The sequence below is a fragment of the Coturnix japonica genome, chromosome 2, assembly GCF_001577835.2.
Source record: "Coturnix japonica isolate 7356 chromosome 2, Coturnix japonica 2.1, whole genome shotgun sequence".
Lineage (NCBI taxonomy): Eukaryota > Metazoa > Chordata > Aves > Galliformes > Phasianidae > Coturnix > Coturnix japonica.
Window position 1 is genome coordinate 4,238,104 of NC_029517.1, and position 12,950 is coordinate 4,251,053.

Below are 12,950 nucleotides of genomic sequence, written 5' to 3' on the forward strand. Positions count from 1 at the left end.
CGTGAGGCTTGAGTTTGAATCACAGCATTGTGATTAGGCTGAGCCCTTCCACAGGGCTGGAAGGGACCTCTAGAGATCATCTGACGTATTTGAGGCAGTGATGGAACTTAAATCCCAGAAGCTCCTCATTTAATCAGGAGTCGCACCTTTTCAGCTCCAGCTTTCATTGCCACACTGTGGAAGAACCTCCCCACTTAATCCCCTAGGACTGAGTGTGGGTTGGAAATATAAGCCCACATCTTACTGGATAAACCAGGTTTCCCAAGTCCGAGACAAGAACTGGGCCTGTCAGGTCTCTCCTTCTTTTTGCCTCTTATCTGGGGAGTAGATGAGCAACATGCACATTTTTCTGTTTAAAACTGCATGTCAAGGCTGATTTGTGCCCAGCTTTGCAAACAGACCTTTCCTCATCAGCATCAGGAAATATCCCACTGGAAATTAACGACCATTAGGGATCCATTTAGACCTCCTTGGCAAGGAATAGCAGCAAAGCTCTGTTACATCTATGAACACTTAATATAGGTAGATGGGTTCAGGACTGCACTGAAAAAATAACCAACGAATGGTTGGACTGGATGATCTCGTAGGTCTTTTCCAACCTCGGTGGTTCTGTGATGCTATAAGAAGAAAACAAGTGGTGTGATGTGATCAATGCCCCATTGCTGGATGGCAGGATCTGATGAGGAGATGACGGAAGATGCTCAGCTTCAGGGGCTGCTGCTTAAAAGAAACAATCACATCTCAAATGAAAAACTGGGACAAAACAATGGCCCACATCAGAGGCTGAAGGAGTTGTGGTTGTTCGGCATGGAGAAAACTCCAGGGAGACATTACAACAGGTTTCTAGTACCTAAAGAGACTACATGTAAGTAATAGGACCACAAGTAACAGCTTTGAACTGTTAGGAGGAAACTCTACACTGAAAGGGCAGTGAGACCCCAGCACTGCTGCACAGAGAGTTGTGGGTGCCCCATCCGTGGAGGTGCTGGATGGGGCCCTGGGAAGCCCGAGCAGGGGTTGGTGTCCCTGCCTACAGCTGCAGTTGGGGCTGGGTGGGCTTTGAGGCTCCCTCCAACCCAAAGCACAGCCAAGCGCTGGGGCTGCTCAGCCCAGCAGGCGGCGAGGCGGTCGCAGAGCCGGGCGGCACGGAGCGAGGAGGAGGAGCGATGCGGGAAGCGAAAGGGCCGGGCCGGGGAAGTTGCGAGAGCGGCCCGGCCATGGCTACTGTGCCCGTGGGTGCGGGCTCCGCTCCCGGCCCCGAGCCGGCGGATCTGCACGCCGTGCCCATGGTGGCCCTCAACTACGGCGTGCGGCGCCGCCTCGGTCTTTATCTCAACCCGCGGGCGGCGACGGCCGCCGACTGGACCGCGCTGGCGGAGGAGCTGGGATGTGAATACCTGGAGATCCGGCGGCTCGAGGCGCTGCCCGACCCCACGGCCGCGCTGCTGGACGAGTGGCAGAGCCGCTGTCCCGGCGGAGCCACCGTGGGTCGGTTACTGGAGCTCCTGCGGCAGCTGGGCCGTCACGATGTGCTGCTGGAGCTGGGCGGCAGCGTGGGTGAGACACGGCAATCCCAGCGATCGGGCGGTGTGGGGTCGGGGCTTGGAGCCGCTGTGATGCTCCTGAGGGGTTGTGCCAGGGGAGGTTCAGGTTGGGTATGAGGAAGGATTTCTTCTATGAAGTAATGGGGATGGGATGCTCAGGGGGTGGTGGGGTCACCATCCATGGAGGTGTTTGTGAAGATGTGGCATGGAGGGATGTGGACAGTGGGCAGTATTGGTGATGGGTTGGGGTTGGACCTGATGGTCTCAGTGATCTTTTCCATCTTTAATGATCTTATGGAGTGCCTGGAACCCCACAAATGGGATTTCTGCACATCAAAGGATGCCTTTGACAAGGTGGGCTGGGAGGAGGCATGCAAAGATATTCTAAGAAGATCCAGAGATGTTGGCATGGAGATCTGGAGCTGCATCGTGAACGTGAATAACAGGAGAGAAGTTAATTTCCTCGCACACTGAGATGGAATCAGCACAAGACAGTAAATATGAAGATCCCACAGCTGCTCTTTTAACTCGTTGTAAGCTCTTTGTATTCTTCAGAGGGAAGGCAGCTCTCAGAACTGCAGTCAGAAGGGAACTGCCTTACCCAGGTGTTTCCAAAAGAGGCCTTGTGTTACCTAAGGTATCCTCCTGGGTCTGTGGTGAAGGAACAACAAGTCTCATTTCCTATTACTGTGAGGACTGAAGGTATAGGAGAGCATCTCTGTTAGGAACCTGAGCAAGGACCAAAGATGTGCCTGTACTCCTGCAGCTCACCCAAATGAAGAATGCTCTGAAGACACTTTGTGGGGGGAAAAAAGATAGTAAATATCCACGTGCTTTGTGATCCTCACCAAGAGCAGAAGCTGCCAGCTGTGGGAAGGAGCTGGGGCTTCACAGTGTGCACCCCCAAAGCTGCCTTTGGCCCTTAGATCAGGAAATGTGGATGAGTTCATTCAGACCCTGAGCAGAGCGGGAGGAGCTGAAGTCACAAGTTTAGCCCAGCTGTGGGTCACGTTGATAAGAGGACGCAGATAAGTTCTTGGAAGAAAACACTGAAATACTGGCTCAGAATCCAGAAATGGCTGAACTGGAAGTGGTTTGATAAATAGGTTTTAAAAATAGATGGTAGATAATACCCAAAAGAGAAATTATCTGGGGGAAGTATTGCTGCGTGCTAATTTGATACTTACAGTCCCCCCTGGTTCTTGACCACTATGTGGGACAGGATGCTAAAGGGACCAGCAGCCCGACCTGGTGCAGCCATATCTGTCTCATTATTTTTGGCTGAGGACTGTGGGCCTGCAAGTTGCCAGAGCTCAGAGCTCCTGCGGACTTCAGAGATATTTGTGCTCATAAGAGGAAAGCAAATGGGTGGTTACATAAACCCCTGTGCATGTTATTTCCTGTTACCAAAGGCGTCTTCGTTTGCACTGTTAAGACTTTGGCTTGGAGATGAGAACATCAGCATCGAGGTTTCTGTGCTCTGTGCTTCCATTACAGGAGGTGCAGATTTGAGGCATGTTTCAGCAGCCCCCGCAAAGGCATCTTAAAGTGTTTGGAAGGCCTCAAGATGTCCCTGTTGAACACAACTCGATGATGCTGTGCAGCTCCAAAGGATATTACTTAGTTTGCGGTTTCTACTTCAGAACCAGTTCCTTCTTTTTTCATCACATGCTCCATTTCTTGCTTTGTGGCCCCGCTGAATGTTTAGGATGCTAAAAAATGGTGTCTCTTGCGTAGCGTCTCTTATGGCCATCAGTACTGCAGGGTTCCATTTACATTGCAGCTCCCCTGTCTTGATTTTTCTCATCAGTTTATTTCATTGTACAATCATCTTTAGCTATGTGAAACTCTTTGCTTTGCTATGATTATGCTGTTTCCTGATGAAACAGTGACTTTTGTTTCTTCCTGACCTATTACAGAAGTGCTGAGTTCCTGCTTGAAGCACAGGGTATCCTCTCTCTCTTCTAATGAGCACAGAGAACACTGGTTATTTTCTTCCTCTCCAGTACCTCAGGCTTTTGCTCGACTGCACAAAGAATGTAAGGCCTTCACCACCTTGTGAGTGGAATGGGACTACTCAGTGTGGAGGAGCTTCTTGCTTCTTAACTGGCTTCTGCTTTATGGGTTTTTAGGGTTGTTTTTGTCTTGTTTGTTATTGTTAAGCTGTACATGGTCAGGGATCAGCTCCTGGTGGGGGCTAATCCATGCCTAAGTGCTGGAAGTCTGTTATTCCTTCAGGCTGGACATTAACTTAGTGAGTGTGCTTCAGCTTTGAGTGGGGTGGTGATGACTCTGGGGATCAAGCTGGAATAACTCATGTCAGGCACTTTGCAACAGGGGAGAGAAAAGAATGCAGCTGGTTCTTCTCACTGCTGAACAACTGAGAAAGCAGGGGGAAGAGGAGTTTCATCATTCTTTTAATTGCCAGTTTCAAATCTCCATTTACTTTCAGTTCTGTGATTGTAGATTGCATTGTAGCAGAGCCTGCAGGATTGCTTTTCAGTTCCCCAAAGACTTTGATGTTAGATTTGTCGGTCACTTTTAAGCAAAATCTGTAATAGATTAATGTACATCGCTGTCCCACAAGGAAAACACACAGCAGCAAATACAGCACCCTCAGTTATTCCACTGTGATGTGTGCATCTGCTCTGCCCGAGCTAAAAGCAGTTTCTGACAGCTGCTGGAGGACAGGAAGCCCATCTAGGGGTGTGCTGGAATGTGACTTGTCCCTGCTGGAGGAGGTAGTGGGTGCAGCATCAAGAGGTTCAAGAAGGCACTGGGTGAACTCCAGGCTGATGGGTCTGTAGACAGGCACCAAAAAACACAGCAGGGTTTTACCTTCTAATATCCCTGATGTGTAAAGTAGGGATTCCTGTGTAAAGAACCCCTGCGGTATAGAATCACGCTCATGGCTTGGTGTTGTGTCTTTGCAGAGGAGGACTGCAAGAAGTACTTAAGGAGGAAGCAGCAGGAGGCCGAGCAGCCATTGCAGGTCCCGGCGGTAGACAGCAGCGTGCCAAAGACATCAGAGCTGATGGGCATCACCACGAGGGATGATCCATACGGTGAGTGCAGTGATGGCATCACAGCATGTTCAGCTGCCCAGCAGATCCCTGTAAGAAGTGCAGAAAATCAGTTCATTTTCAGTATTGTGACTTTTCCTAACCCCAATTAGAATGCTGTAGCTGGTAGTTTGCAGGCGTTTTCATCCTTCCCATTGCCTGTTCCTTTGGGCAGAAAGGAGAAGCAAAAGCAGCCCTGGGGAAGGCTGCACCCTGGAACAGCCTGGCACAGAGCCTGCTGGCTGCGTGTGGAGGAAGACTTCCCAGAAGCAGCTGCTGTCCCTCTGCTTGGCTTGGCTCACAAAGCAAACAGCTGTAGGCTGCTGAAAGTGCAGCATGAAGGGGAAGGAGCTCAGAGCTGGCTGCCTTGGCTGCGCTGCCCAGTCTTCAGCAGACTGAAGAATCTTGAATAAAAAGGGAAGCAGGGTTGGAAGTATTGCTGTGTGTGAAGTGGAGAGCAGTGGGGAACACAGCTCTGGGTGCGCACTGGGCTGCGTGTGCACCTGAGTGCAGCTGGAGAAGTGGCCATCCTATAATATGAGGGTGAGCAGCAGCCACGCAGAATGGAGATGTCAGCACACTTCTCCAGGAGCTCCTCTGGCTGGTCTGACTTCGAGCAGCTGCTTTTGCTGTGTGTGGGGACATCAGTGTCCCTGCCAAATGCCCACAGCCCCACAGACATGGCAGTGCCTGTAGAGCAGCTTTGCCTGACGTAACCCAGGGTAGTGCTGTGCCCCAGGTTGACCTGGCAGTCAGTTTCCCTTCTGCTTGACTGGCTGCTGCTTGATTTGAAGCTGCGCACTGGCTTGCTGCTTTTCTCATTAGAGCCACATTTAGAGCCTGACCTCGTTTTTCAGTAGTAGGCTTTAGCTGGCATAAAAACTTGAAAAGACGTATAGTGACACTGATAGGGAAATAAAATAACATAGTGGAAAACGATCCAGTAATATTAAGATGCTTGTTTGTGAGTTTCTTGTCTGTAAATAAAGCACTGTCTTACTGGTACGAGTGCTAAATAAATGAGAGCTGCCAGCCATTAACATGTTTGGAAAACAGGGCTATTTACTTAGGATGTGGCCTTAGGTAACCAAGTTTAACACCTTGGCCATAACAATGGTTGGTTCCCAATTTCTAGGCTTAACCCACACCACATCATCCTCATGGTCTGGTAAAGTTCAGTTACCTTAGCAAGCGTGAAACAGAGCTTGTCTGTCAAATGCTGGGGGAGCTGTGTTCAGTCTGGGAATTTATTTATAGGTGACAGCTGAATTTTTAATGGTTTCAGGGCATGGAACAGAGATGTTTGATGCCTTCATCTGCTACTGTCAGAAAGACCTTCAGTTTGTCCAGGAGATGATCAGAGAGCTGGAGCAAACGGAGTTCAAACTGAAGCTCTGTGTGTTTGATCGGGATGTCTTGCCAGGAACGTGTGTGTGGTCCATCAGTGGAGAACTCATAGAAAGAAGGTGAGTGAACCACGGATGGTTGGGGCAGCTCAGTGTAGTGAAATGTTGTGCTCATTTTAACTTCATTGTGCCAGTGGAGCAGGAGAAATCTGTGAGGATGTCTTCATGGGGTTTGTTTTATACTCTTGGTTCAAGAACGAAGACTCAGGCGTTCCTAAACATGTAGCTTCATAGCTCACAGAGAAGATGCTGTAACAGTGATGCCACTTACACTTGATCCCTTTTCATCCTGCAGTTGCACCTTAGGAGGGAATCTTTAAATGAATTCAGCTTCAAACTGTATTTTGGAGTTAGCTCCACCTCACTATGTAGAATCTGAGGGAACAGTACTGGTGTTCAGGGATCCTTCAAACCTTTGTGGGACTCATGGATGATGGGCAGGTGTGTGACATAAAAGCAACATCCTAGACAGAGACTTATAAAGTCCTTTACAGCATGAAGAGGGGAAGTGCTCACTGCTGCCCCAGCCATCTCTTCTGCTGTCACAGTCCTGCCAAATCAGGCTCGGTGAGAGATCCCAAGAGGTGTATGAGCAGACAATTTAGATGGCAGTTTTTATAATAGACAAATAGAGCATCAAATAAAGATTCCATGGATGGTGAGGTCTTTGCTCTTCATCCTGTAGTATTTTAGTGTGTATGAAGCCTAGTCTTTGTCAGTAGTCATTACCCTCTAGTTAATTCCCGCTCAACCACAACTAAGGGGTTCATTTTTCAATCAGAGTAATTTGGAGGATTACCTCTTTCTTTTACTGGTGAGAATGAGAAGCATCTCCATTGACATCTTATTTCTTTCTCCCCTGGCTGCTTTCTCTGAAGGTGTCGGAGGATGGTGGTCGTCATTTCAGATGATTACCTGGAAAGCGACGAATGTGATTTTCAGACCAAATTTGCTCTTAGTCTTTCCCCAGGTAAGATCTCACAAACACTCTATTTGAAATTGCCTGTCAACATTATAACTTGTACTGCAGTAACATCTGAAGCTGTGGCTGAGGTCAGTGCTATACCACAGGCCACTGCACAAATGCAGAATGAGGGCTGGTCTGGGATGGATTTAAATAGATGAGGTAAATCTAGGTGAGAAAGGAGAGAATGAGTAATAGATGGCTATTGAACCAGAACCCAGTTTCAGAGGTGTGTTCTTTTCACTGACCTATGTGTACAAGTCCAATTAGGCACAGGGGTAGCCCTGGCTCTAATGCCCTTCAGTAAGTAAACAAACTTATCTCTATTAGAAGCAGCCATCAAAACTAACAGTGGTTTTATACATTTTGTTGTTGTTGGACTTGGTTCCTTGCCCTGCCATTGACCTGCATGTGAGTGAGAAGCTTGGGTGCTCCAGCTGCCAAGTGGGTTAACTGCCTGCTCCGGAGCTGGTGTAGCTGCATGCAAATTGGGGAACTTCTGAAATGCTTCAAGACTCATACAGGAAATTTGTTGCTGTTGGGGAAAGTGTTGCAGTGTGAGTAAGTGCTGGGGTAATTTCAGTTAACGAGCACGCACCTTTCTGCAGAGATCCTGGAGCATCATGGATAGGCAAACAAAAAATAGACTGAATTTTCAACTTTGATGGGAAAAATCTGTTCCATGTTCTTCTTGAATTGAAGAAAACATGTTTATTTCCATCAAGCCTGTTCCGATTGCATCTCTGACTAGCGGTTAGCCTACACTTGTGTGTGTATATAGGTAGTAAATGCAGCACAACTTAACAGCACGGAGGATATGTTAAGATCCATAGGAATGCCTGCATATTGAGTCTCTTGTAGATGAGTTATTTGACGTGGCATTATAACTGACACACTAGAGGTTAAATGGGAAGCCAGTGAGGAATTAGCTGCATCTTCCATGACAAAACAATTTCCAATCTTGGCATTAATCCCATGAGCATCCCTAGCACACTGCATCAGCCCCTAATCAGAAGAATATGTAGCAAAGACCTTTTAATTCTACATCAGTCTTTTTGCAGCGTACCTTTCATTAGACCAGAAATACACATTTCTATGCAATTACTCTATTTACTCTACCAGTAAAATCATACGTGTAAGTACAGGCTTGCAGAACTAAGTTATTCGTTCATGCAAGGTAACTCACGCTGTCACACCCAGAAGGGTTTGGTGGCAAGTTGTGCAAGCTCCACTTGTTACTTAAGCACCTGCTGCAGTTAGGAAATCTTGTACTTGCCTCATCCAGGCCTCAGCATCATTGCACTGGACAGACTTCAGCTGGTAGCAGGTGTCCTCATGGAAAAATGGGATGGGGAGACATTCCTCTCTATAACAGCTGCTGCTTCAGGGTGAGAACCTGCATCTTGGGGCGCATGTACTGCTTAGAGGAGACAATATAAGCAAGATGTGAGTGTAGCTCTATGTAATCCTCTGCCTGTGTGATCTGTCTTTCAGGTGCTCGTCTGAAACGGCTGATTCCAGTCAAGTGCAAGACTATGAAGAACGAGTTTCCAAGTATCTTGCGGTTCATTACGATTTGTGATTACACCAATCCTTGCACCAAAAAATGGTTCTGGACAAGACTGGCAAAATCCCTCTTGCTGCCATGATGCAAAGTTTTAAGAGCCTTTTTTCAACCTGTCCTGGCTGTGCCTTTGGACCATGGTGTTCATACAGCATCTCACTGCAGAACTTGGATCCTCGCAGTCAGCGTTTGGAGCCTGCAGCTGGGAACAAAGAATTTAGCACTTTTTTTATAACCCAGAAGGGGAAACAGAGCAACTATGTGGGTGTTCCTTTTCAAGTCAGCGAGCAACAGCGTCCAGAACTTGATGAAATAAGAGATTCTAGTGGTAGTATAGAAAATATGCACTTAAAGACTGAGCCACTGATACGAGGTGGCTCTTTGTAAAGTGTTTAATGAGACCTGGGAATATAAAGTACTGGTATAAGACACGAAATGATGAAAGCCTCAAAGTGCAGGCTTTTGAAAGTAAAAGGTTCGTGCTATTTTACAAGCTCTTCAATGGCAATAGTAACACTTAGGGTAGGTGCCATTTGAAGATGTCAGTGAAATCTGCTGCTGGCTGGGCAGCAAAGGAATTGCTGTGGTCAGTTCCTGACCCATACTTGTTCTGAGTCTCCTTCAGTCTTTCCAAAAGAGCAGAGAGTTTTATTTTAATTGTTAAACCACTTTAAAACAACTAATGGTTGTACCTTTTTTCTTAGCAACATCTGCAAGGTCAGAGCAGTTATCCTTGTAATGATAACTAGCGCAGAACTACTGAATTCAGTTTATTTCCTGTGGATGTTTTCATCCTTAAGCTGTATCACGACATTCCTGTTTCACATTCCTTCGCAGGGCAAATCCCTCATTACTGGCATCTTCTGAGTAGTCCCTTATATTTGGCATAAGGGATATTTTTTCTCATTGAGCCATAAGGAAGGACACTCTTGCAGCATGTCTGTGTTCATGTGACATTTGATTAATTGGCACGTCTTATACTGATGTTTTGTATTCCCAGGCCTGATTAAATGTTTACAAGAGAGACTCCCTTTAATAGAAGCTCAGTCTTGAAATCTATAAAGTCCTTTCTACACAAAGTACAGGATGCTTTTGCTCATTGGCTTGAACAGGAACACAGCTGTGCACCTAAGTGGGTCCAGTTCGTCAATTATTTGACCTTTAAGAGCCTGCCAAAGCACATCAGCTTTTAGGATGCTTCAGAGGCACAAGGGTAAATATCAAATAAAGAGTGCACTGAATAATAGATTGGGCCATTTAAATTATAGAAGATAATGTTACCTTAATAGGAAAGAGCATCTTTTAACTAACAACCACAGTTGTTAACTTGTGAGCAAGAATTCTGGTGTTTTAAAGTGGCCCATTGGGTTATTAAATATATTTTCAGTAACTATTTACTCTCTACATTGGGAAGAAGAGCATCTTGCTTATGTATCTGCAGTTTTTTTATCGCTACCACTTTGTTCCTTACCTCAGCCACTGACTCGGGTTGATTTTACAGCTTAAGGTTTTACTAGCTTACATCTTTAAGATTGTATCTGGCTTATGATTAATATTTTTAAGATGTATTTTAAAGCATTACCAGGGCTGAGTTCCTCAGACAGGGATGTGTGCATCTGTCTCTTCCTCAGCCACCCCATTAATGGATGTTTACTTACCAGAGATTGCTGGCGTGTCATAGCAGGTGCTGCTGCCACTTCTTCCTGGCCAAGAGAGGCCTCTTCTTGACCTGAACACAGTGATGTATGTGTTGATATGGGGACAGATTTAAGGTAGGCTGACAAACCCAATGCTTTTCAGTCCCTTCTAACTGTAGGCCTGGTACCAAGGTGATATTTGCACGTTTCTGTCTTGTTGGCTCCAGCTAACAGAAGTCTGTGAACATGAGAGGAGGTAAGTTAAGCTGATAATGAGTTTCTGAATAGTTCATCTTCATGTCCTCTTGCCCTCAGGTCTCTCCTGCAGGAAGGAGACAGCTGCATGCCTTGGGGCTTTTGCATAATCGTTAAATGTTAATTATATAAGAGTTTCTGGAGACTGCTTGATCCCCAGTCACTCCTGGGGCTTGATGAATTCTCTTACTCCAGAGTGTCTATCAACATTAATTACGGGTCACTGCGCACAGGACTGAACCAGATCTCTCTTGAATTGAGAGTTGAAAGAACTCATCCAAGGTCTCATTAGGGGCGAGAACAAAAGCAGGAGGCTCTGGTACGGACACTAGAGGGAGGTAGTGGGCCGTGATGCCAGCACTGGAGCTGCAGGGCTTGTGCTGCTAGGGGAGAAGCCTGGCCATCCAGTGAGGGAATGGGGCCCTGAGCTCTGCCTGAGGCATAGAAATCATGAAGATTGGAAACGACCTCAAAGATCATCCAGTCCAACCATCAGCCCATCCCACCATGCCCACTGACCGTGTCCCACAGATGGGGGTTGGTGGTGCTGAGCTGGGCACAGAAGAAACACACTCTGCATTGGCCATCAGACACTTGTTGGATACCTCAACAAAAGGGTGAGTGGAACTTTCAGACAGTAACAGTCAGTTTGTAGTAGATGATCCGTGGAGCAAGGAAAGCGCAGCTTCTGGAAGTCAAAACCAAGAGCTGAATTCCTAAATCTTCAGGCTTCCAGTAGATGAATTCGTACAGATGTCAGTGCTTAGGGTGGGCTTTATTATCACTTAACAGCACTCCTGGCTGGCTCAGGTGCAATGCAAGTATCGCCATTACGGCCTTCTTACAAGCAGTTCACATTTGTCCTGTAGACTAAAATCATTCCTTTGGGGCAAAGTGAATGAACAGCTGTGACGTGTGAAATGCATGGTTTGAATGCGTACCCTTGTCTGAGTTAAATCCAGCTTATGCTCTTCTGACGTTTATGCATCTGTCCTGGCACAGTGTCTTTATGAAATGTGACATCTCTGAATGACAAAATCCAGGTACTGTGAGCGTGTTTCAGTGGTGGCCATGGTTCTCTTTTCCCCTTGTTGGCACTCATTGGAAGGTCAAATGTTTGAACACCTTTATAAAAGGAACTGAAATTGTGATGTTACGTGTTGGGGTTATTTTTACCATTTTGTTTCTTTCCCTCATTGAAATTGTCCTTGTACTAAAGCATTTATTTTTATAGAGAGAGATATATATTTATATTACTTTCTATCCTGATAAGAATCTTGTATGGCCATTCTGAAAACAGTCAGCACTTCCGTGTTTTCTCTTTCAAACAAGCTTTTGGTATGTGACAAAACATTGTAAAATAAAGAAGCAAAACCTCATGGGCTGGATACCTTTCTTTGGTGTTGGATAATAAATGCTAGATCAGAAAAGGAAGGGTTAGTGAGGGATAATGGGGGCTATTTCTTTTTTGTCCTCTTGTTTTGCCTAAAATGCTTCCCCAGCAGAGGCTTTTGAGAGTGTCTGGAATGGGGAGAGGTGTGACTGAACCACACCAGGAAGGAAATCACCAAGAAATTGTACTGCAGACACGTGTGGTTCCTCTTTGCAGAGTGCAGTGTGTGTGTGTGCTGCATTGCCAGCAGTGCTTCAGCTCTGGTCCTTCCCAGAGTGATGGAGCCAGGGCTTTGCCTTCCCAGCCCCTGGAAGCAGAGCTGCTGGGTGTCGAGCTCCTATTCTTCATCTTTTGTAGGGATCCCACCAAAGAACACAGTGCTGTGTGGCAGCACTGAGTATTTTGCCAGCTTCATTTCCTTAGGCAGGCGGCTTGGAGTCGGTCCAAGGCAGGGAAGTAACTCACAAACGCAGCAGCTGTTGGGCCAGGGCCCTACCACAAGGAGAGATGAAGGATCACTGAATCACAGAAATGTTGGTTGGAAGGAATTTCTGGAGGTCAAGGAGAAGCTTCACTTCACATCAGGAGAGGGTGTATGCTAAGCCTCCTGCAGGACAATGTTTCCTATAAGGACTATGAAGTAATGCCTTTGCTATGGCTGCTACAAACCAGCATATGTACAGTGCTATGGATATCATCCTTAAATGATGACATCCTTAAAGTATGACTCCAGGTCGAAATTGCTGCAGGAAGAACATTAAGAAGAGAATCTCATTCCTAGGAGTGCTGGAATCCCCTGACTTTGATGTAACTTTGGATATCTTTGAGCAGTTCATGGTTTATCCTGTACTCAGTCAGGTGAGCTCAGGGTGTCCAGCTGAGAGAGCTTTTTCTATCTGTTATTCCTCTTGCACCAGAAGAAACTTCTATTTCATTCCTTGTTGCTTCCGTGCAGGGATGTCGGTGCTATTTTCCTGTTTACTGGAGGACAGCATTTACCAGGTGAAATTTAGCAACTCGTAGCTTCAGGGTTAGAGGGTGATGGATGGAGCATTGCTCCTCGATTGAGCAACTTCTGGTCTTTGTTACACAGACATGAAAAGAGTTGCTTTCTCGTGATAGAAG

The 12,950-nt window shown here is 46.5% G+C and overlaps 1 protein-coding gene across 2 annotated transcripts; it reads left to right on the top strand.

The window, feature by feature from the left end:
• Positions 1–1,134: 1,134 nt before the first annotated feature.
• On the top strand, positions 1,135–11,811 carry MYD88 (MYD88 innate immune signal transduction adaptor). 2 transcript variants are annotated; one of them, XM_015852905.2, is made up of 5 exons: positions 1,135–1,557; positions 4,478–4,609; positions 5,892–6,072; positions 6,891–6,982; positions 8,471–11,811. In XM_015852905.2, exons 1-5 carry the CDS (start codon positions 1,167–1,169, stop codon positions 8,623–8,625), a joined length of 951 nt encoding a protein of 316 aa, XP_015708391.1. In that variant the 5' UTR covers positions 1,135–1,166; the 3' UTR covers positions 8,626–11,811. The 2 variants fall into 2 exon arrangements, with proteins under 2 accessions (XP_015708391.1, XP_032298840.1); XM_032442949.1 differs by lacking the exon at positions 1,135–1,557 and adding an exon at positions 1,653–3,583.
• Positions 11,812–12,950: the final 1,139 nt, after the last annotated feature.

Bases quoted from the DNA above. Each gene is read 5' to 3' on its own strand.
- MYD88 (XM_015852905.2), top strand. From the start codon at position 1,167: ATGCGGGAAGCGAAAGGGCCGGGCCGGGGAAGTTGCGAGAGCGGCCCG. The intron at 1,558-4,477 runs GTGAGACACGGC...GTGTCTTTGCAG, and splicing joins GGAGCTGGGCGGCAGCGTGG to AGGAGGACTGCAAGAAGTAC. The intron at 6,073-6,890 runs GTGAGTGAACCA...CTTTCTCTGAAG, and splicing joins GGAGAACTCATAGAAAGAAG to GTGTCGGAGGATGGTGGTCG.